The sequence below is a fragment of the Synchiropus splendidus genome, chromosome 13, assembly GCF_027744825.2.
Source record: "Synchiropus splendidus isolate RoL2022-P1 chromosome 13, RoL_Sspl_1.0, whole genome shotgun sequence".
Lineage (NCBI taxonomy): Eukaryota > Metazoa > Chordata > Actinopteri > Syngnathiformes > Callionymidae > Synchiropus > Synchiropus splendidus.
The window spans coordinates 7,426,439-7,448,896 of record NC_071346.1 but is presented as its reverse complement, the minus strand read 5'-3'; the positions used below and the strand labels follow the sequence as shown (position 1 = coordinate 7,448,896).

Here is a 22,458-nt window from a genome sequence, read left to right as displayed (position 1 = left end):
CTGGTGTGTATAAATAAACAGTGATGCAGTTTTCAGGAAGAAAAACAAAACATGCTGACACTGCTCACTAAAGTCGTATGAGCAAATGTAGACACTGACTTTAATGACTAGCTTCATGTGATGCAGAATTGTTTTTGTACGATTAAAGAATTACTTTTTTGAAAACATCTCCGAATATGAACAAAGACACAGTCTTTTATTCCTTTCATATCCACATGCGTCTTAGATTATAAATCTAGCTGCATCCAGTCAGTTTGGTCAAACAGCTCAACAATACTTCGCAGTGGTCAGAAGGAACGCTAATATTTGGGGGTTAGATACAATTATTTATCCTACTATTGCTCGCATAGATCTTCAAATTCAAGATCAAATGTAAGCGTGTAGTTCCAAACAAGTACTTCCCAAATATTGGTCACACATTTATTATATTTCCTATTGCATGGATAACGTTTGCTCGGACAAACGTACATTTTTTCAGACTCCCAGCTTCAGGCAAGAAAGGATGACTCCACTCCAGCCCTTCTTCTTGGTCCTCCTGCTGCTGCCGCCTCTGGCCTCAACACTGGAGCCTCGCAGATTCCTGCCTTATGACAGTGAGTCACACACTTGACACACCACTCTGGATGTTTGTCCAATGTTTCCGACACTTTCTTTTTGTCTGCCAAGGTGACAATACTCACACGTTTCATGAGGAGGGAGTGTTCGACTACTCCACCATGCTGCTGAGGGAGGACCTGGACCTGCTGGTGGTGGGTGCCAGCGGGATGCTGTACGCCCTCCACCTCAATGACATCTCCAAGAAAAACGACTCAGTGAGGATGTTTTTGCAGCAATAATCTGAAACGTGTCACTGATTTTATTGTTTTTATGCCTCTGTGATTCTCTCTTCCTGTTTGCTGCTCAACACTTTCACCTAATGAAACTGTTCCAGCTGAAATGGGACGTGACACCGCAGCAGGTCTCGAAGTGTGAAATTCAAACCTTCCATGCAGCTGTAAGTTCTGATGTGTGTTTTCTTATTTGTGGGCTGAACTGAACATTTGAGATTTTTGCTTTGGTTTCATGATTCAACAGAGTGACTGCAGGAACCAGATCAAAACCCTCCTGAAAACTCAGGACGACCGGATGTTAGTGTGTGGAACCAATGCACGGGATCCACGGTGTGATCACATGGTGAGACCTGTGTCTGTGTCCAATGATGTTTGGGAGTGAAGCGTCACTCTTGATGCCTTTGAGAAGAAACATGGCACTTGTGCAGTCAGAAAGACATTTTACTCAAACACAGAATCCCACTGTGACTGAAAAGAACCTGCTTTGAATCGACAGCTGTAGAACCTCTGATGTTAAGATGATTGTGTTGCCACATCATGCTACTTAACTTCTCCATCGATGCCTTTGTAGTCATACGTGGATGGGAAGTTGACTCTTGAGGGGAAAGAAAGACGAACATATATGTGTCCATCTGATCCTTCTGAGAGCTCTGCCTCACTCATGATCGGTGAGTAGGATTTAAAATATTCATGTTGATGATCAGTGTTTTGTCTGAAGTTGTATTTCCTTTCAAGGAGACGATGTGTACTCAGCCACTGAATCTGTCTTTTCACGAAGTCCTCCAAACTTTGTGCGGACATTAGGATACAAAGACACTTTCTCTGGTAAACAAAGCTTCAGAGTCAGGTGTAGTAAACATCAGCTCTCAAATCCTCATCACATTCACTGTGTCCAGATCCCAAATTTGTGGCCATGGAGATGATGCCTGAGAGTGAAAACAGTGACACTGGAGATGATGACAAGATCTACCTGTTCTTCAGTGAGAAAGCTGTGGAGTATCAAACCAACAATCCCACGCTTGTTAGCCGCGTGGCTCGAGTCTGCAAGGTGGGAACAGATGCTTTTATGGTGTCGATGACATGATGTGCATGATAACTAGAGACGCTGATGCAGTATTCTTCTTGTGTTTTTAATGTTTGCATGTATGTAACGTTTGTTTTGCTCATGCTCATGTTGCAGGGAGACCTTGGAGGTCAGGGTTCTCTCCATCAAAGATGGACGTCCTTAATTCGGGCCAGACTACAATGTCCAGTTCCAGGGTCCAAATGGCCTAATATAATCCAGGACAGCTACCGCTGGTGTGACCCCCAACAAGACTGGAAGTCATGTCTGTTCTTTGCTGTCTTCACATCACAGATGTGCGTATATTTCACCTGATGAAGAATCTGTTCCTCCTCAACTGTCACTCACCTGTTCACTCGCTCTACAGTTGGCCATCAGTTGTGTCGGCAGTGTGTGTCTACAGTGTGACTGACATCAGCAGAGAGTTTTCCGAGGGACATTTTCTGACCACAGTTTTGAATATGACGACACCATTCAAAGGGCCTCGACCAGGCTCGGTGAGTGTGTTGTGATGAAATTGATCAAGACTATGAGTCTAAATCATGCTGTGCTCTGCAAAATTGTATGTTGATGTTCCAGGCTTCTCCTTTGATTCTGCAACCTTGTTCTGTTCATTTCTCTTTCAGTGCATCGATAATGCAGCACGGAAGGCTGGCATCAATCAGAGTTTGCTCCTCCCACCCGAGACCCTTGAGTTTATGAAGAAGAATCTCATCATGAAGGACAACATCCAGCCAGTAGGAGGGAAAGCGTCACTGGTGACACAGAGAGGGGAATTCACACGCATCATCGTCGACCAAGTTCAGACGACAGATGGTGACAGCCATCATGTGATGTTCATCGGCACAAGTGTGTATATGTGTTTGTCTCTTCATAACAAAAAATCTAAACTATCATCCAACATCTCTCAGGAAGTGGTAATGTGTCTTGGTCCAATCTAAAAGACCACAGTGGTTGAAACCTTTGTTTCCTCACATGACAGAGAAAGGAACCATCCTTAAAGCAGTCAACTACGATGGAGAGATGTTCATCATCCAAGAAGTTCAAGTCTTTAAGACCCCGGAGCCAATCAAGATTCTCAAGTTCTCCAGCGTCAGGGTAATGACTCCACTGAGTGTTGAGCTTCTCTTTCATTTACAACCCTGAAATGTGAGTTTCTCTCTGGTGTGCAGCGTCAGATCTACGCAGGCTCAGACTCTGGAGTCGTGCAGGTGTCAGCGTCCTCCTGTGGAAGATCTTTGTCTTGCGTGGACTGTGTTCTTGCCAGAGACCCTTACTGTGGCTGGGACCAAGCTGCTGGCCGATGTACTGCTCTGTCTGCTGCACCCAGGTGAGACTCTGGTCCAAAATGTGAGCCACTGAGCTCAAGGTGGATCACATCGATGCACACTACAACATGATTCATTCGAATTGAATCGATGGTGTGCACCCACATGACTGTTCAGACAAGAAAGCTTCCTGCTTTGTTTTTCAGTCTCCTGCTCCAGAGTGTTAAAGAAGGCAACGTCTCTCTGTGTCCAAAAACTGGTGAGAACAGACTTCTCCAACCCTTTTGCAAAAGTAGTCAAGAATCATGGGCATCAACTTTTTTCTTTGTCTTTTATTTTTCCCCATTCCTAGAAGTCCAAACTGAGAAGAAATCCCTCGCTCCTCCTGGGTATCTGAAGCTTCTCTGCTCTTCAGAATCAAAGCTGGCTACAATCAGGTGGGAGAAAGATCATTCTCCACTGGTCTCTTCACCTCATCGTCTGGAGCTAGAAGATGGACTGCTCATCCTGAATGTCTCAAAGTCTGACGCTGGTCTCTACCGCTGCCTCTCTGTGGAGAGGTCCAGAGAGGATGAATACATAACTGTAATTGCCCAGTACAATGTTACCATCGAGGAAGAAACCAGAGAAGCTCAGGTTGAGCCGTACAATTACCCTGTCCTTGCTCAGCAGATTGGGTTGGTGCTGGCCATCTGGGCTTTCTTTGGGATCCTAATCTGGAACTTCTACAAAGGTTACTTGCGCCTTCCTTGTAAGTGCAGCAGACCAGGATCAGATGTAGATCAGGGGTCTCCTGTATGCACAAACAGCAAGGATCAGCCAGAAAATGAAGACATTTGCACTGAAGTCTAATTCTTAGAGGTGAACCAACGGCTCCAAGACCTGTATTTATTTTCGATTTGCTATCCATTAATATTTGTCTTATACTTGTTTTTTAAGATACGGCTACTCTTGGGAACATTATTGAGGGGTAGAGAGAAAAACACTTTTGTCATGCTGATACTGTGTTTATTATGTTGCTTTTACTGACTGACAATAATTCCTCACTTAAAATGTTTTTGTTGAAACATTCATTACATCTTGGTTTTATATTATTTCATGTCAATAAAGATTTAAACTGGACGATTGTGCAGACTGACTGTTGTGTGATGTTTTCTGGTTTTATTAGAATAACGTGCTAACTGGGTTAAAATCATGAGCAAAACAGGAGAATTGACTGCATTCCCCTCCTCAATCATCAACAAAGGCTGTAATGTATGTTGAAACTAAGTTCCCCTGTTTGTGAACTGTAGGTGGTTCACGGCAGCGAAGAGTGTTGGGCTACATACTTGGGAGAGAACTGTCGTGCTCACTGAAGGGGCATCTACTGTACAATGATGGAGAATGCTAGTGGGACACTACAATGGGTTTCTAATGGCAGTACTTTCTCAAAGATGCCCAAGCAAACTGGAAAAAGAAAATCACCAAGTCAGGGTCTGAGTTGCCAGGTGCTGTTCTGCAGGGCAGGTGTTTTCGTTGTTATGCTCTTACCATGCTTTTGAGCACTCAGTGCCTCTGAGGCTATCTAATGAATATTCTTATCAGTATCAATGATGTTGGGTTGTTGTGTTAAACCAATGTTTGCACAAAGGATGCCTTATTGACCTCGATCCATACCTTTGCACAAAACCTTGAGTGGCGTCCTTCAGGGACTCGATGTGAACGTGGAAGATTCATGATCTTGGAGATATACATCTGAAATTTCAGTTCGCAATAACCTGTACATTGACCTTGAAAATGTCATGACACCTCTCCTGATCGACACCTTTTCCTTGTCATTTTGGCTCACATTATTGTCCTTCCCATTCCTGGAAGTCCAAACTGAGAAGAAATCCCTCGATGCTCCTGGGTATCTGAAGCTTCTCTGCTCTTCAGAATGTAAAAATGACTTTTTTTTTTTCTATTGTGTGATGAATAAAAAAACTGAGGTTTTCATGAGTCTGTTGGCCGAAGGTGAAAACTTTTCTTGTGTGGGGGGAAGGTCTCGTCCTGACTGCCTGTCACCTGAGGAAAGAGGCACAAACACTCAGTTCCAGGGTGAGACGGGTCACTGTGGTCTGACTTGTCTTTAGAGTTTGTGTTGAAGGCTGCTGTCCAGGAACAAGATCCTGGCGTAGGTTCCTGGGGGCATCCTGATGCTGCAGGATGGAGGCTGGGGCTGAGAAGTGGACCGCTTTAGCCTTCTCCAGTTCCCTTCTATGTAGCAGGTCATGTGTCCACTCAGGCGAGCTGCCTCTTTCTCACAAATCTGGCTGAGTTTTGGTGTGAACCAGCGTATTTCATGTGGATAACTCAACCTGGTGTGTGGTGGTACAATGCACCCCTCACCGCACAGCTCCTCACGAGGGCATATATGAAAGTGCCTACCACATCTGGACCATCTGACTCCTGCTAAACACCCCAAAACCCAACGCCAGACAAGCGGATGGATAAACAGTTTAATAAAATACCATGTCAGAATATAGTCAAACATCTGGAATACGACGGTTGTGTTAGCACTGCTGATGTCTACCTTCACTTTAATGTTAGCACTGATGGCACACAGCGAGTGACAAAATGTTCTCAGTTCATTCCCTCTCAATGTACAGTCACATCCGACTCACTTGCATTGGTTCAGTTTTGGAGCTGAATTGATGTGCTAATCACATTGACTCACAATGTCCATTTGAAGAGCACTTTCTCCGCCTATTGCAGTGCTACATTATTCCAGACATACTTCTCTAGTGTTAACATAACTTGTGTAGAATATAAATTGTGGAGCTTCAATACATCAAAAGAACATCAACTGTGCACTTCTGATGCGTATAAATAAACAGTGATGCAGTTTTCAGGAAGAAAAACAAAACATGCTGACACTGCTCAGTAAAGTTGTATGAGCAAATGTAGACACTGACTTTAATGACTAGCTTCATGTGATGCAGAATTGTTTTTGTACGATTAAAGAATTACTTTTTTGAAAACATCACCAAATATCAACAAAGACACAGTCTTTTATTCCTTTCATATCCACATGCGTCTTAGATTATAAATCTAGCTGCATCCAGTCAGTTTGGTCAAACAGCTCAACAATACTTCGCAGTGGTCAGAAGGAACGCTAATATTTGGGGGTTAGATACAATTATTTATCCTACTATTGCTCGCATAGATCTTCAAATTCAAGATCAAATGTAAGCGTGTAGTTCCAAACAAGTACTTCTCAAATATTGGTCACACATTTATTATATTTCCTATTGCATGGATAACGTTTGCTCGGACAAACGTACATTTTTTCAGACTCCCAGCTTCAGGCAAGAAAGGATGACTCCACTCCAGCCCTTCTTCTTGGTCCTCCTGCTGCTGCTGCTGCCTCTGGCCTCAACACTGGAGCCTCGCAGATTCCTGCCTTATGACAGTGAGTCACACACTTGACACACCACTCTGGATGTTTGTCCAATGTTTCCGACACTTTCTTTTTGTCTGCCAAGGTGACAATACTCACACGTTTCATGAGGAGGGAGTGTTCGACTACTCCACCATGCTGCTGAGGGAGGACCTGGACCTGCTGGTGGTGGGTGCCAGCGGGATGCTGTACGCCCTCCACCTCAATGACATCTCCAAGAAAAACGACTCAGTGAGGATGTTTTTGCAGCAATAATCTGAAACGTGTCACTGATTTTATTGTTTTTATGCCTCTGTGATTCTCTCTTCCTGTTTGCTGGTCAACACTTTCACCTAATGAAACTGTTCCAGGTGAAATGGGACGTGACACCGCAGCAGGTCTCGAAGTGTGAAGCTAAAACCTTCCATGCAGCTGTAAGTTCTGATGTGTGTTTTCTTATTTGTGGGCAGAACTGAACGTTTGAGATTTTTGCTTTGGTTTCATGACTCAACAGACTGACTGCAGGAACCAGATCAAGACCCTCCTGAAAACTCAGGACGACCGGATGTTAGTGTGTGGAACCAATGCACTGGATCCACGGTGTGATCACATGGTGAGACCTGTGTCCAACAGTGACTTCAGTCAAGCACCCACATCATATATATATATTTTATTATTCCGGGATTTTTCAGTGAATAACACATGAAAACCGACATGTTCAAGACCAGCTCTTCGATATTTAAACTTTGTTGTAATACTTTTGATCACGTGAGATTTCATCATTAAAAAGTGATCAGTTTTCTGATGGCATGGCGGCTCTCGTGTAAGCCGCTCTGTGGCTGTCAATGCTGGGGAAATGCAGGGGCTGAGAACAGCGCGAAACAGCACAAGCATCTGTGGTTTCATTTCTCTGAAGTTAGTTTGCCCATAAAAATCCCTATTTAAGTCACTGGGTTCTGAGAGTGAGAAAAGAGTCGCGGTTAGTCTGGAACGGTATGAGTATCCAATCACAGGACACGTAAAGTCATGTTCAATGTGTTCTCTGATATTAAGATGATTGTGTGGCTACATCATGATACTTAACTTCTCCATCGATGCCTTTGTAGTCATACGTGGATGGGAAGTTGACTCTTGAGGGGAAAGAAGAAAGAGGAACATACATGTGTCCATCTGATCCTTCTGAGAGCTCTGCCTCACTCATGATCGGTGAGGAGGATTTAAAATATTCATGTTGATGATCAGTGTTTTGTCTGAAGTTGTATTTCCTTTCAAGGAAACAATGTGTACTCAGCCACTGGATGTGTCTTCTCACGAAGTCTTCCAAACTTTGTGCGGACATTAGAAAACAAAGACACTTTCTCTGGTAAACAAAGCTTCAGAGTCAGGTGTAGTAAACATCAGCTCTCAAATCCTCATCACATTCACTGTGTGCAGATCCCAAATTTGTGGCCATGGAGATGATGCCTGAGAGTGAAAACAGTGACACTGGAGATGATGACAAGATCTACCTGTTCTTCAGTGAGAAAGGTGTGGACTATCAAACCTACAAACCCATGCTTGTTAGCTGCGTGGCTCGAGTCTGCAAGGTGGGAACAGATGCTTTTATGGTGTCGATGACATGATGTCCATGATAACTAGACACTGACGCAGTATTCTTCTTGTGTTTTTAATGTTTGCATGTATGTAACATTTGTTTCGCCCATGATGCTGTTGCAGGGAGACCTTGGAGGTCAGGATTCTTTCCGTGAAAGATGGACGTCCTTTATTAAGGCCAGACTACAATGTCCAGTTCCAGAATCCAAATGGCCATTGATAATCCAGGACACCTACCGCTGGTGTGACCCCCAACAAGACTGGAAGTCATGTCTGTTCTTTGCTGTCTTCACATCACAGACGTGCGTATATTTCACCTGAGGAAGAATCTGTTTCTCCTAAACTGTCACTCAACACTCTTTCTTCAGCAGGTCATCACCAGGCTCAGCAGTGTGTGTCTACAGTGTGACTGACATCAGCAGAGAGTTTTCTGAGGGACAATTTATGACCAGAGTCGGCAATAAATGGCCACCATACAATGAGGCATTGCCAGTGCCTCGACCAGGCTCGGTGAGTGTGCTGTGATGAAATTGATCAAGACTATGAGTCTATATCATGCTGTGCTCTGCAAAATTGTATGTTGATGTTCCAGGCTTCTCCTTTGATTCTGCAACCTTGTTCTGTTCATTTCTCTTCAGTGCATCGATAATGCAGCACGGAAGGCTGGCATCAATCAGAGTTTGCTCCTCCCTTATGAAACTATTGACTTTATTCAGAGCAATCCCATAATGAAGGACAACATCCAGCCAGTAGGAGGGAAAGCATCACTGGTGACACAGAGAGGGGAATTCACACGCATCATCGTCGACCAAGTTCAGACGACAGATGGTGACAGCCATCATGTGATGTTCATCGGCACAAGTGTGTATATGTGTTTGTCTCTTCATAACAAAAAATCTAAACTATCATCCAACATCTCTCAGGAAGTGGTAATGTGTCTTGATCCAATCTAAAAGACCACAGTGGTTGAAACCTTTGTTTCCTCACATGACAGAGAAAGGAACCATCCTTAAAGCAGTCAACTACGATGGAGAGATGTTCATCATCCAAGAAGTTCAAGTCTTTAAGACCCCGGAGCCGATCAAGATTCTCAAGTTCTCCAGCGTGAGGGTAATGACTCCACTGAGTGTTGAGCTTCTCTTTCATTTACAACCCTGAAATGTGAGTTTCTCTCTGGTGTGCAGCGTCAGATCTACGCAGGCTCAGACTCTGGAGTCGTGCAGGTGTCAGCGTCCTCCTGTGGAAGATCTTTGTCTTGCGTGGACTGTGTTCTTGCCAGAGACCCTTACTGTGGCTGGGACCAAGCTGCTGGCCGATGTACTGCTCTGTCTGCTGAACCCAGGTGAGACTCTGGTCCAAAATGTGAGGCACTGAGCTCAATATCTCTCTGATTTTTTTTTTCAGACGACTGCTCCAGAGTGTTAAAGAAGGCAACACCTCTCTGTGTCACAAAACTGGTGAGAAACACAGTCCTGCACAAGTGTCCAAAGGAAAAAATTGTTTGGCACAATGTTATTTTCCAAACTTGGTGACTTGAGTGGCTTCCTTCAGGGGCTCAATCTGTATGTGGAGGTCTCTTGATCTTGGAGATACACATCAGAAATTTTGGTTAACAATAACTTGTACATTAACCTTGAAAATGTCATGCCACAATGCATTTTGCCTGTCATTTCACTCACGTTATTGTCCTTCTTCCCATTCCTGGAAGTCCAAACAGAGAAGAAATCCCTCGCTGCTCCTGGGTATCTGAAGCTTCTCTGCTCTTCAGAATCAAAGCTGGCTACAATCAGGTGGGAGAAAGATCATTCTCCACTGGTCTCTTCACCTCATCGTCTGGAGCTAGAAGATGGACTGCTCATCCTGAATGTCTCAAAGTCTGACGCTGGTCTCTACCGCTGCCTCTCTGTGGAGAGGTCCAGAGAGGATGAATACATAACTGTAATTGCCCAGTACAATGTTACCATGGAGGAAGAAACCAGAGAAGCTCAGGTTGAGCCGTTCAATTACCCTGTCCTTGCTCAGCAGATTGGGTTGGTGCTGGCCATCTGGGCTTTCTTTGGGATCCTAATCTGGAACTTCTACAAAGGTTACTTACGCCTTCCTTGTATGTGCAGCAGACCAGGATCAGATGTAGATCAGGAATCTCCTGAATGCACAAACAGCAAGGATCAGCCAGAAAATGAAGAAAATGACATGTCCACTGAAGTCTAATTCTTAGAGGTGAACCAACGTCTCCAAGACCTGTATTCATTTTTGATTTACTATCCTTTAATATTTGTCTTATACTTATTTTTTGAGATACAACTACTCTTGGGAACATTATTGAGGTGTAGAGATAAAAAAAATCTTCTGTCATGCTTACACTGTGTGTTCATTATGTTGCTTTAACTGACTGAAATAAATAATTCCACATTAAAAATAGATTTTGTTGAAAGATTCATTATATCTTGGTTTTATCTTGGGTGCGTTCAGGCACAGTCAGGCAGACGCAGCGCCGATTGGCGAGAGCTTGCGCTATGCACTATGGGAAGTCGGGCTGTTCAGGCTCGCGGAGTTCGGCTCTGACGTCATCGCCGATGCTGCCATCTAAATCTCGAGAGAGCCAAGAGCGTAGGGGGCGGGTGATGTCACCGTATTTAATCCATTGACTCACCAAGACGGAGTTTGTTTTCAACTTCCACTGACAAGGATCACAAGTTCCGCCCACCAGTTGGACTTTCAGGGTGTATTTGATCCAAGCCTGTCTTGGACAGTGAGCTGATCCGTGCGCAATGGTTCTGTGTCCTTAGTCACAAAGTTATTGTATATAAAGAAGTCGCAGACACAATGCCAAATACGATGCCAATAGTAGTCAGTGCATTGAAAGCAATTGCTAAATTCCCATGAAATGTAAGATGGTGCTCTAGTTAAAAAAAGTGATCATATGAAGTTGTGAACGCTTTTCATACCATGTAAACCTGTGCCATCACACGATAAAAGTAATTTGCAAGATCACAATTGCAATTGTAGTTGCACACAGAGGTCTGTTTTGTTCACTATTTTCATATTGTCTGAGACAATCTTTGGAGGTTTGTATATACCACAAAACATTTGACAGTGATCAGGAGGTCTGTAGAAAATGATGGATGAGGGCCGTGGTATCTGAATCTGTCTATCTGGGAGAGACCTGTCACATAGGTTCTCTCTGGGAGTGAGCAGGGTGGATAGGATCAGGAAGCAGTATATGACAGGGACAGCAGATGTCAGGGGTTTAGGAGACAAGTCAGAGAGGCTAGATGGAGATGGTTTGGACATGTACAGAGGAGAGAGAGCCAGTGCATTGGTAGGAAGATGTTGAGGTTGGAACTGCCTGGCAGAAGGTGGAGAGGAAGGTCAAATAGGAGATTTATGGAGGTGGTGAAGGAGGATATGAGGCTTGTAGGTTTGAGAGAAGAGGAAACAGAGGACAGGGTCAGATGGAAGGAGATGATCCGCTGTGGTGACCCCTGAAGGGAGAAGCCGAAAGGAAAAGAAGAAGAAGACATTTAAGTGTCCTACCTGTGACCCGACAGCCTGCGTCACTGTTTATTTATATGTGTCAGAAGTGCACAGTTGATGTTCTTTTGATGTATTGAATTCTGCAGAAATTAAGTTAATAATTGAGAAGCAGGTTTGGAATAATGTCTCTTATCTGGCCTTGTGATATTGAAGGATGCACAGACAAGCCCAAAACAAAACCATTTCCCCCACAATCCTCCAGAGGCGGCGGCCCAAAGGACCGCATCACTTTAATTTTAAACTTTGTGCAACACGGAATAAAGTTCCCTTTCCTGTAGAATAGCTGATTAGCTTGTTCTGTGATTAAATTAGTACAGAAACCTTGGCATTTATTTGCCATTTACACGTCAACGTGTCTCAAGTGGACAAAATGGAGGCCTCACAACCAAAGGATTGCTGTGGCTTCTGTCCACCAGATGTCACCGACACTGAAGATTTGAAGCTTCCAACCTTTCTCGGCACCGACTGTCAGCAAAGCCTCACCGCGGCTGTGTACTGGCTCCCATGAACTCCGCCAAAGTAAAGTCAAAAGTCAGCCCGCGGCGGACAGTCAGCTTCCTGTCACATGGCATGCGTTGGACGAATCACCTTCACTGCGCTGCTGAGGCCACTGAGGAAGATGACCGTCGCTTTCATGAGGTCCATCTCAACGACTTTCCGCACGCATCATCAGAAGACGTGTTTCATGTATATTGTAAACTGACAATGTCAATTTTTTAGGTTGAAAATTGACCCTTCCAATGCCCTGTGACGCGCGTCCATGCGGTTTAGCGAGCGTAAAGAAAGGGCCTTTTCTCACTGAGGCTTTCCTGACAATCGTGCCGAAAGAGGTTCGAAGCTTCAAAACTTCAGTGGCGGTGGTGGACAAGTGAAACCATCGCAACCTCTCAAGAACAACGGTTCAACCCCATGACAGCACTGAAAGGTCAGAAAGGTCTGTGTGGCCCTTCAAGGGTTGTTTTAATGCAAACCAAATAATGTTGATATAATCATTACAATCAAATATGCAGATCCCACATTCTCTAAAATAGCTTCCAGACAAGGCAAAGAAGAAATGCAAATTATATTGAGAGCCAGTTGTAAAAAGCTCTATTTAAAACAGTGCACTGAAGGTCACTGCTATGCCAATGATAATGGTGTTTGGATTCAGAAACATTGCACCATGTCTGGGAAGTTTTAATTCATTATTGTTTTTTATTTATAAGAAAACCTTCAGAAATGATGGTCTGTCATTGGTGGAGTTGGACGGCTGATTTGGAATGATTATTCACAGAAGCAGACAATTTATTTGTTGCCACAGGTTTCCATTGAGAAACATAATCTTTTCCACTGTTGTTGGCTTCAGTCGTCTCCTCTTCAGGGTGACCAGCTGCCCAGCTCTGGAAAATATTCTTTCGCATTGGCACACATGCTGCTGGGATGCAAACATGTTTGCATGCAAGTTTGCACAGCGTTGGATACAATGTCAGTGTTCGTGTCACCCACCACTGTAGCGGATCCTCTGCTCTGGTCAGGATGTGTTCTTTTAAATATCTATGTCACAGACAGGCAGACAATGAATGACGACAGTGATCAACCTGCACATTACTGGGAATTGTGCATTTATCATTCAATATTAATATTGTTGGAATTGCTTGTGCTACTAATAAAAAAGGCATTCACAGACGGCGCAATGCTGAGTGAGGAGAGAGTGGTTGCGTGTGCGTGAGAAAGAGAGAAGTCGGAGATGGACTACAATGGCGGGAGTGAAGCAGACACTGGAGGCCTGAGCAGACATGTAACTTGTTGACGGGTCCAAGGTCAGGCCCGGATGGAGCTGGATGGAGCTGATCCCGATAAGAGCCACCTCTGTCCGAACACTGCTGAGATTCAACATAATTGGCATCAGAATTCAATACTTTCAGCGTTAACTCACATACGCACATATTTCTACATCCTTGTGATCACATCCTGTCAACTAAACTGGTATTAGAGCAGTTGACTTTTTATTCCATCATAAAATTGAGTGAGTGGATATTTGCTCAACATTGCTTTGCATTACCTGGTTCTACAATGCATGATAATGTGTTAACAATGTAAACACTAAACTCTGTGTTAATATTCTAAAGTAAATGTAAACTGTATTTTAAACATTTTATTTCGATTAATAGCTAAAGTTTTAACTTGAAGTCTAAATATTCATCTTTTGTATCTTCCGTGCCTCTGTGGATTGTTCCCTGTATGTACATAGTTCTCCTGCAAAGTAAATGTTTGGGTATGTTTGTGAATTTCAAAACATTTCCAGTGTCAACTTTGAATCTGTCATTCTGCGTTTATTCATCATTTAAAAAATATTGATTCAGTCTTGGAGAGAAAACTTTATTTTTTATACACATCATAAGAAGAAACATACTATTTAATTTGAAGGCTTTTTTTCAGCACTGTTTTTTTCTCATCAATAAATACTCCAGAATCAACGTATAACACCCCAATTTCCTTGAAAAAAAATAAAAATAAAAATAAACGGCAGCACTATCTGTATAATGGACATTAGTTCAAGATCTTACAGCAGTAAGTGCTGCAGTCCAACCAAGAGCACCAAATGTCCCGAATCCAAGCACTGTGATAAATACCTGAGACACAAACTCAAAGTTTTTCCCCGTTATTGATCTCAGCAACACATTCTGGTGCATTCCAGTACATCCTGACAGCATGCTTTGTTTACTTTGACCTATAGAGGACAGAAACTGACATTCAGCAGACTGGCACAAGGTTTTTATTTTCTCAGTAGCAGTGACTAAATGTTGAGCAGCATTCGACCCCCACTCCACTCACAACCACTAGACTCAGTGGCAAAAACAACACCCTATTGTGTACAAGCTGCAGCAGCACTAGCCGTCGCCTCCTCCCTCCACATTGAAAGTTTCACACTCTGTCTCAAACAAAAATGGTGTTTTTGTCTCCAGCACGACACCTGTAGAGTCTTTATCACAACCACATGTTTCTATTGAAAGATGGGACACATTGACCCCAACAACATTGTATCCATCAGAGGTAGACGGAGAACCACACGAATCTGAAACTGTGTATAAACCAAGGCCAGACATGCAGGACCTTCCGGTGACAGATGGATGAGTTGTTTTCGTGGATGGTTCTGCAAGAAAGCATGAGTGTGGAAAGTTGCCATCCGACATGTCAGCTCAAGCTGCAGAGCTTGTCGCTCATACTGAAGCTCGCAAACTGTACACAACAAACGCTGTTACGGACAGTATGGTTTCAGCTCAGTGCATGTGCTCTGCGGACAGTGGCAACAGAGAGGGTTCAAAACAACCACTGGAAAAGAAGTGGCTCGTCGACATTTGCTTGAACAATTGTTAGAGTCAATTCAATTGTCAAAAGCATGATGTGAAACAATCTGCAAGTGTGAGGCCCATCTCAAAGCTAATCCCATCTCAGTACAGGACAAATAAGCAACCAGGCCTTTGAAAACAAGCCCAAAACAAGCATCTTTTCCTCCTGAGCCCTTAGGTTCTGCCTTGAGAAAAAAAAAAGTATTGTGTGCATGTTTTTAACAATCTGTTTGGATGGATTGTAAAACCGTGGGGATTATAAAATGCCAATTTGCACCCTTGTGGACAGATTGGAAAACAGTCCACAGTGGACCCTGCAACATTAATAAACATAAGAAATAGAAAGGGATATGACAGTACATTAGAACACAGTAAAGCTCCACAAATATGTACCCTGAGTTCACAAATGCCTAATTGTTGCTTTAATGAACTCTTCCTTTTTTTAACATGTAAATTCTGAACTACTTCAAAACTAAAGTGGGGTGGAAACCATTCATGTCTGTTTCTTGTGTAGAGGTCACTCAGGGCTTACGCTGCAAAAAGAAGACATTTTTTTTAGATGTGGTCAAATTATACTTCAGCCGTAACACTTGAAGGATATTGAGGATTCCCTGAATCTGCATTCATCAAAAAACTTCCATTCTTTCAAGCCAGCGCTGAAACAGCTCTGGTTGGCTGCTACTCGTTGCCATGGGGAAAAAAACACTGCCGTCTCCTCTCTCTGTGTGCGTGTGTGAGTCGGGAGGGGCGACAGGGGAACTTACCGATCCTGCAACCCGCGACTACCAATATTTATAAGTCACCTCTCAGAAAAATAAGCATAAAGTTGCTTATTATAAGCGGACTTGGCAACGGTGATCACAATGGGAAACACAATGTTAGCAGATAAAACAGCAAAAGATGCAGTAAGCTGCTGGGGATGAAGAGGAGGATCCTTTCGACCTTCTGAAAAGCAGACAGAAACAAGCCTCGAGTGCAGAGAAAAGGTTTTGGATCAGGAGAAGCGCAAGACAAGTGAATGATTTATTCACTGGACCTGACAACAAACCATGGTTACTAATGTTTAAATGATCAAAAAACATTTATAATCAGCGCATAATCTGCATCAAAAACATCTCACAGGGGCAAATGAAGCCCAAGAGAGGAGCACTTCCTGAGCCAAAACATCCATTTCATTCAATCCACATGGATTTCATCCAGTTGTCAAAATCAGGAGTTGAATATTGTTTATTTATCATTGATGCATTTTCAAATGGGTTGAGCTGTTTCCCACAGCACAGCCAGATGCCTTGACAGTCGCAAAAGTGCTATGCAAACACATTATTCCAACTTTTGGGATACAAATCATCAGAAGTGACAATGGCACACACTTTGTGAGTGAAACATTAGTTTAAGGTGTTTTAATGGATGCACTGAATGACTGACTAAAAGAAAATCATTGTCATGTCATGGTGTTATTGTGCAGTTTTATTCTTTTGATTACCCTCCGATAAGACACTGCTCTTATTTATTTTCAAAATGTTTTAAATGTGTTCTGATCTTTTATTGGTTCTGATTGTGAAGTTATCAAAATGCCTTAAGCTTGTGCTCAAATCATGTGAATCAGAAGAAAATTCTGGTCGTGTGTCAGCTGCAGCTGAAAAACAAGAAACATTTAATGAAATCGAGAATGTCCTTGAATGGCGCTGACTCCCAGGATTCTGGGTTCTCACCTGCGCGGATGATGTCAATGACTGTATGAGCTGATTGTGTGACCCATTAACTCCTACTGTCTGAAATGAATAAAGAGGCGAGGAGAAGTGAGGCTCTTCATTGCTCATGTGAGGAGCAGCCTCATGCAGTCCTCGCGAGTCAGATCCTGACCGAGTGTTTGACCGATTCCTTCTTCTCCTTTGCAGATTTGTTGGCGGGAGACGTTCTCCCCTGACGCGATCTCACTCAGACTCCCAGCTTCAGGCAAGAAAGGATGACTCCGCTCCAGCCCTTCTTCTTGTTCCTGCTGCTGCTGCTGCCTCTGGCCTCAACACTGGAGCCTCGCAGATTCCTGCCTTATGACAGTGAGTCACACACTTGACACACCATTCTGAATGTTTGTCCAATGTTTCCGTCACTTTCTTTTTGTCTGCCAAGGTGACAATACTCACACGTTTCATGAGGAGGGAGTGTTCGACTACTCCACCATGCTGCTGAGGGAGGACCTGGACCTGCTGGTGGTGGGTGCCAGCGGGATGCTGTACGCCCTCCACCTCAATGACATCTCCAAGAAAAACGACTCAGTGAGGATGTTTTTGCAGCAATAATCTGAAATGTGTCACTGATTTTATTGTATTAATGCTTCTGTGATTCTCTCTTCCTGTTTGCTGCTCAACACTTTAACCTAATGAAACTGTTCCAGGTGAAATGGGACGTGACACCGCAGCAGGTCTTGAAGTGTGAAGCTAAAACCATCCATGCAGCTGTAAGTTGTGATGTGTGTTTTCTTATTTGTGGGCAGAACTGAACGTTTGAGGTTTTTTGCTTTGGTTTCATGACTCAACAGACTGACTGCAGGAACCAGATCAAAACCCTCCTGAAAACTCAGGACGACCGGATGTTAGTGTGTGGAACCAATGCATTTAATCCACGGTGTGATCACATGGTGAGAACTGTGTCCAACAGTGGCGGGACTTCACTCAAGGCCCCCACATTATATATATATTTTTTTATTATTATTCCGGGATTTTTCAGTAAATAACACATGAAAACCGACATGTTCAAGACCACCTCTTCGATGTTTCAACTTCGTTTTAATACTTTTGATCACGTGAGATTTCATGATTATAAAGTGATCCGTTTTATATATATATATATATATATATATATATATATATATATATATATATATATATATATATATATATATATATATATATATATATATATATATATATATATATGGGAAATACATGGGAAAATACATTAAAAATGATTCATCATTCTTGATCCTTTTGAGAAGAAACATGGCACTTGTGTGTTCAGAAAGACATTTTACTAAGGCACCAAATCACACTGTGACTGAAAAGAACCTGCTTTGAAATCGACAGCTGTAGAACCTCTGATATTAAGATGATGGTGTGGCTACATCATGATACTTAACTTCTCCATCGATGCCTTTGCAGTCATACGTGGATGGGAAGTTGACTCTTGAGGGGAAAGAAGAAAGAGGAACATACATGTGTCCATCTGATCCTTCTGAGAGCTCTGCCTCACTCATGATCGGTGAGGAGGATTTAAAATATTCATGTTGATGATCAGTGTTTTGTCTGAAGTTGTATTTCCTTTCAAGGAGACGATGTGTACTCAGCCACTGAATCTGTCTTCTCACGAAGTCCTCCAAACTTTGTGTGGACATTTGATAACAAAGACACTTTCTCTGGTAAACAAAGCTTCAGAGTCAGGTGTAGTAAACATCAGCTCTCAAATCCTCATCACATTCACTGTGTCCAGATCCCAAATTTGTGGCCATGGAGATGATGCCTGAGAGTGAAAACAGTGACACTGGAGATGATGACAAGATCTACCTGTTCTTCAGTGAGAAAGCTGTGGAGTATCAAACCAACAATCCCACGCTTGTTAGCCGCGTGGCTCGAGTCTGCAAGGTGGGAACAGATGCTTTTATGGTGTCAATGTTATCATCTTGTGTTTTTAATGTTTGCATGAATGTAACGTTTGTTTCGCCCATGATGCTGTTGCAGGGAGACCTTGGAGGTCAGCGTCCTTTGCTTCAAAGATGGACGTCCTTTATTAAGGCCAGACTACAATGTCCAGTTCTAGACTCCAAACGGCCTTATATAATCCAGGACAGCTATCGCTGGTGTGACCCCCAACAAGACTGGAAGTCATGTCTGTTCTTTGCTGTCTTCACATCACAGACGTGCGTATATTTCACCTGAGGAAGAATCTGTTTCTCCTCAACTGTCACTCAACACTCTTTCTTCAGCAGGTCATCACCAGGCTCAGCAGTGTGTGTCTACAGTGTGACTGACATCAGCAGAGAGTTTTCAGAGGGACAATTTATGACCAGAGTCGGCATTAAATGGCAACCATACAATGACTCATTGCCAGTGCCTCGACCAGGCTCTGTGAGTGCGTCGTGATGAAATTGATCAATACTATGAGTCTATATCATGCTGTGCTCAGCAAAATTGTATGTTGAAGTTCCAGCTTCTCCTTTGATTCTGCAACCTTGTTCTGTTCATTTCTCTTTCAGTGCATCGATAATGCGGCACGGAAGGCTGGCATCAATCAGAGTTTGCTCCTCCCACCTGAGACCCTTGAGCTTATGAAGAAGAATCTCATCATGGAAGACATCCAGCCAGTAGGAGGGAAAGCATCACTGGTGACACAGAGAGGGGAATTCACACGCATCATCGTCGACCAGGTTCAGACGACAGATGGTGACAGCCATCATGTGATGTTCATCGGCACAAGTGTGTATATGTGTTTGTCTCTTCATAACAAAAAAATCTAAACTATCATCCAACATCTCTCAGGAAGTGGTAATGTGTCTTGGTCCAATCTAAAAGACCACAGTGGTTGAAACCTTTGTATCCTCACATGACAGAGAAAGGAACCATCCTTAAAGCAGTCAACTACGATGGAGAGATGTTCATCATCCAAGAAGTTCAAGTCTTTAAGACCCCGGAGCCGATCAAGATTCTCAAGTTCTCCAGCGTCAGGGTAATGACTCCACTGACTGTTGAGCTTCTCTTTCATTTACAACCCTGAAATGTGAGTTTCTCTCTGCTGTGCAGCGTCAGATCTACGCAGGCTCAGACTCTGGAGTCGTGCAGGTGTCAGCGTCCTCCTGTGGAAGATCTTTGTCTTGCGTGGACTGTGTTCTTGCCAGAGACCCTTACTGTGGCTGGGACCAAGCTGCTGGCCGATGCACTTCTCTGTCTGCTGAAACCAGGTGAGACTCTGGTCCAAAATGTGAGGCACTGAGCTCAAGGTGGATCACATCAATGCGCACCACTTTCGATTTTTTTTTTCAGACGACTGCTCCAGAGTGTTAAAGAAGGCAACACCTCTCTGTGTCACAAAACTGGTGAGAAACACAGTCCTGCACAAATGTCCAAAGAAAAAAATTGTTTGGCACAATGTTATCTTCCAAACTTGGTGAGTTGAGTGGCTTCCTTCAGGGGCTCAATCTGTATGTGGAGGTCTCTTGATCTTGGAGATATATATCAGAAATTTTGGTTAACAATAACTTGTACATTGACCTTGAAAATGTCATGCCACAATGCATTTTGCCTGTCATTTTGACTCACATTATTGTCCTTCTTCCCATTCCTGGAAGTCCAAACTGAGAAGAAATCCCTCGCTGCTCCTGGGTATCTGAAGCTTCTCTGCTCTTCAGAATCAAAGCTGGCTACAATCAGGTGGGAGAAAGATCATTCTCCACTGGTGTCTTCACCTCATCGTCTGGAGCTAGAAGATGGACTGCTCATCCTGAATGTCTCAAAGTCTGACGCTGGTCTCTACCGCTGCCTCTCTGTGGGGAGGTCCAGAGAGGATGAATACATAACTGTAATTGCCCAGTACAATGTTACCATGGAGGAAGAAACCAGAGAAGCTCAGGTTGAGCCGTTCAATTCCCCTGTCCTTGCTCAGCAGATTGGGTTGGTGCTGGCCATCTGGGCTTTCTTTGGGATCCTAATCTGGAACTTCTACAAAGGTCACTTACGCCTTCCTCGTATCTGCTGCAGACCGGGATCAGATGTAGATCAGGAATTTCCACTATGCTCAAACAGCAAGGATCAGCCAGAAAATGAAGAAAATGACATGTCCACTGAAGTCTAATTCTTCGAGGTGAACCAACGTCTCCAAGACCTGTATTCATTTTTGATTTACTAACCTTTAATATTTGTCTTATACTTATTTTTTGAGATACAACTACTCTTGGGAACATTATTGAGGTGTAGAGATAAAAAAAATCTTCTGTCATGCTTACACTGTGTGTTCATTATGTTGCTTTAACTGACTGAAATAAATAATTCCACATTAAAAATACATTTTGTTGAACGATTCATTATATCTTGGTTTTATCTTGGGCGCGTTCAGGCACAGTCAGGCAGACGCAGCACCGATTGGCGAGAGCTTGCGCTATGCACTATGGGAAGTCAGGCTGTTCAGGCTCGCGGAGTTCGGCTCTGACGTCATCGCCGATGCTGCCATCTAAATCTCGAGAGAGCCAAGAGCGTAGGGGGCGGGTGATGTCACCGTATTTACTCCATTGACTCAGTCAGAAAACAGAGTTTGTTTTCAACTTCCACTGGCAAGGATCACAAGTTCCGCCCACCAGTAGGACTTTCAGGGTGTATTTGATCCAAGCCTGTCTTGGACAGTGAGCTGATCCGTGCGCAATGGTTCTGTGTCCTTTAGTCACAAAGTTGTTGTATATAAAGAAGTCGCAGACACAATTCCAAATACAATGCCAATAGTGGTCAGTGCATTGCTAAATTCCCATGAAATGTAAGATGGTGCTCTAGTTAAAAAAAGTGATCATATGAAGTTGTGAACGCTTTTCATACCATGTAAACCTGTGCCATCACACCATGAAAGTAATTTGCAAGATCACAATTGCAATTGTAATTGCACACAGAGGTCTGTTTTGATGATGGATGAGGGCCGTGGCATCTGAATCTGTCTATCTGGGAGAGACCTGTCACATAGGTTCTCTCTGGGAGTGAGCAGGATGGATAGGATCAGGAAGCAGTATATGACAGGGACAGCAGATGTCAGGGGTTTAGGAGACAAGTCAGAGAGGCTAGATGGAGATGGTTTGGACATGTACAGAGGAGAGAGAGCCACTACATTGGTAGGAAGATGTTGAGGTTGGAACTGCCAGGCAGAAGGTGGAGAGGAAGGTCAAAGAGGAGATTTATGGAGGTGGTGAAGGAGGATATGAGGCTTGTAGGTTTGAGAGAAGAGGAAACAGAGGACAGGGTCAGATGGAAGGAGATGATCCGCTGTGGTGACCCCTGAAAGGAGAAGCCGACAGCCCGCGTCACTGTTTATTTATATGTGTCAGAAGTGCACAGTTGATGTTCTTTTGATCTAATGAAGCATTAAAATTATTATTCTGCAGAAATTAAGTTAATAATTGAGAAGCAGGTTTGTAATAATGTCTCTTATCTGGCCTTGTGATATTGAAGGATGCACAGACAAGCCCAAAACAAAACCATTTCCCCCACAATCCTCCAGAGGCGGCGGCCCGAAGGACCGCATCACTTTAATTTTAAACTTTGTGCAACACGGAATAAAGTTCCCTTTCCTGTAGAATAGCTGATTAGCTTGTTCTGTGATTAAATTAGTTCAGAAACCTTGGCATTTATTTGCCATTTACACGTCAACGTGTCTCAAGTGGACAAAATGGAGGCCTCACAACCAAAGGATTGCT

General features: G+C 43.4%; 3 protein-coding genes across 6 annotated transcripts; all 3 read left to right on the top strand.

Moving 5' to 3' along the window:
• The first annotated feature begins 267 nt into the window (after positions 1 to 267).
• Positions 268 to 902, top strand: LOC128770157 (semaphorin-4E-like). The gene is made up of 2 exons (XM_053884479.1): positions 268 to 593; positions 667 to 902. Exons 1-2 carry the CDS (start codon positions 440 to 442, stop codon positions 834 to 836), a joined length of 324 nt encoding a protein of 107 aa, XP_053740454.1. The 5' UTR covers positions 268 to 439; the 3' UTR covers positions 837 to 902.
• A 5,341-nt stretch (positions 903 to 6,243) lies between these two features.
• Positions 6,244 to 10,557, top strand: LOC128770154 (semaphorin-4E-like). 3 transcript variants are annotated; one of them, XM_053884472.1, is made up of 15 exons: positions 6,244 to 6,367; positions 6,474 to 6,591; positions 6,665 to 6,810; positions 6,930 to 6,992; positions 7,073 to 7,171; positions 7,665 to 7,764; positions 7,832 to 7,921; positions 7,993 to 8,144; positions 8,275 to 8,453; positions 8,523 to 8,661; positions 8,790 to 9,012; positions 9,146 to 9,261; positions 9,336 to 9,493; positions 9,556 to 9,608; positions 9,860 to 10,557. In XM_053884472.1, the coding sequence occupies exons 2-15, from the start codon at positions 6,498 to 6,500 to the stop codon at positions 10,360 to 10,362; spliced, it is 2,115 nt and encodes a 704-aa protein (XP_053740447.1). In that variant the 5' UTR covers positions 6,244 to 6,367; positions 6,474 to 6,497; the 3' UTR covers positions 10,363 to 10,557. The 3 variants fall into 3 exon arrangements, with proteins under 3 accessions (XP_053740447.1, XP_053740446.1, XP_053740448.1); XM_053884471.1 differs by having other exon boundaries at positions 8,520 to 8,661; XM_053884473.1 differs by lacking the exon at positions 7,832 to 7,921 and having other exon boundaries at positions 8,520 to 8,661.
• Positions 10,558 to 16,837: 6,280 nt separating this feature from the next.
• Positions 16,838 to 21,071, top strand: LOC128770156 (semaphorin-4E-like). 2 transcript variants are annotated; one of them, XM_053884477.1, is made up of 14 exons: positions 16,840 to 17,074; positions 17,148 to 17,293; positions 17,413 to 17,475; positions 17,557 to 17,655; positions 18,176 to 18,275; positions 18,343 to 18,432; positions 18,504 to 18,655; positions 18,752 to 18,930; positions 19,000 to 19,138; positions 19,267 to 19,486; positions 19,621 to 19,736; positions 19,811 to 19,968; positions 20,051 to 20,103; positions 20,356 to 21,071. In XM_053884477.1, the coding sequence occupies exons 1-14, from the start codon at positions 16,984 to 16,986 to the stop codon at positions 20,856 to 20,858; spliced, it is 2,109 nt and encodes a 702-aa protein (XP_053740452.1). In that variant the 5' UTR covers positions 16,840 to 16,983; the 3' UTR covers positions 20,859 to 21,071. The 2 variants fall into 2 exon arrangements, with proteins under 2 accessions (XP_053740453.1, XP_053740452.1); XM_053884478.1 differs by lacking the exon at positions 18,343 to 18,432 and having other exon boundaries at positions 16,838 to 17,074.
• Positions 21,072 to 22,458: the final 1,387 nt, after the last annotated feature.

Excerpts from the sequence above, each read along its gene's own strand:
- LOC128770157 (XM_053884479.1), top strand. The coding sequence starts at position 440 with ATGGATAACGTTTGCTCGGACAAACGTACATTTTTTCAGACTCCCAGC. Across the intron at positions 594-666 it reads CAGATTCCTGCCTTATGACA|GTGACAATACTCACACGTTT; the intron begins GTGAGTCACACA and ends TTGTCTGCCAAG.
- LOC128770154 (XM_053884471.1), top strand. The coding sequence starts at position 6,498 with ATGACTCCACTCCAGCCCTTCTTCTTGGTCCTCCTGCTGCTGCTGCTG. Across the intron at positions 8,454-8,519 it reads GCTGTCTTCACATCACAGAC|CAGGTCATCACCAGGCTCAG; the intron begins GTGCGTATATTT and ends CTCTTTCTTCAG. Across the intron at positions 8,662-8,789 it reads CAGTGCCTCGACCAGGCTCG|TGCATCGATAATGCAGCACG; the intron begins GTGAGTGTGCTG and ends ATTTCTCTTCAG.
- LOC128770156 (XM_053884477.1), top strand. The coding sequence starts at position 16,984 with ATGACTCCGCTCCAGCCCTTCTTCTTGTTCCTGCTGCTGCTGCTGCCT. Across the intron at positions 17,075-17,147 it reads CAGATTCCTGCCTTATGACA|GTGACAATACTCACACGTTT; the intron begins GTGAGTCACACA and ends TTGTCTGCCAAG. Across the intron at positions 17,476-17,556 it reads CTAAAACCATCCATGCAGCT|ACTGACTGCAGGAACCAGAT; the intron begins GTAAGTTGTGAT and ends ATGACTCAACAG.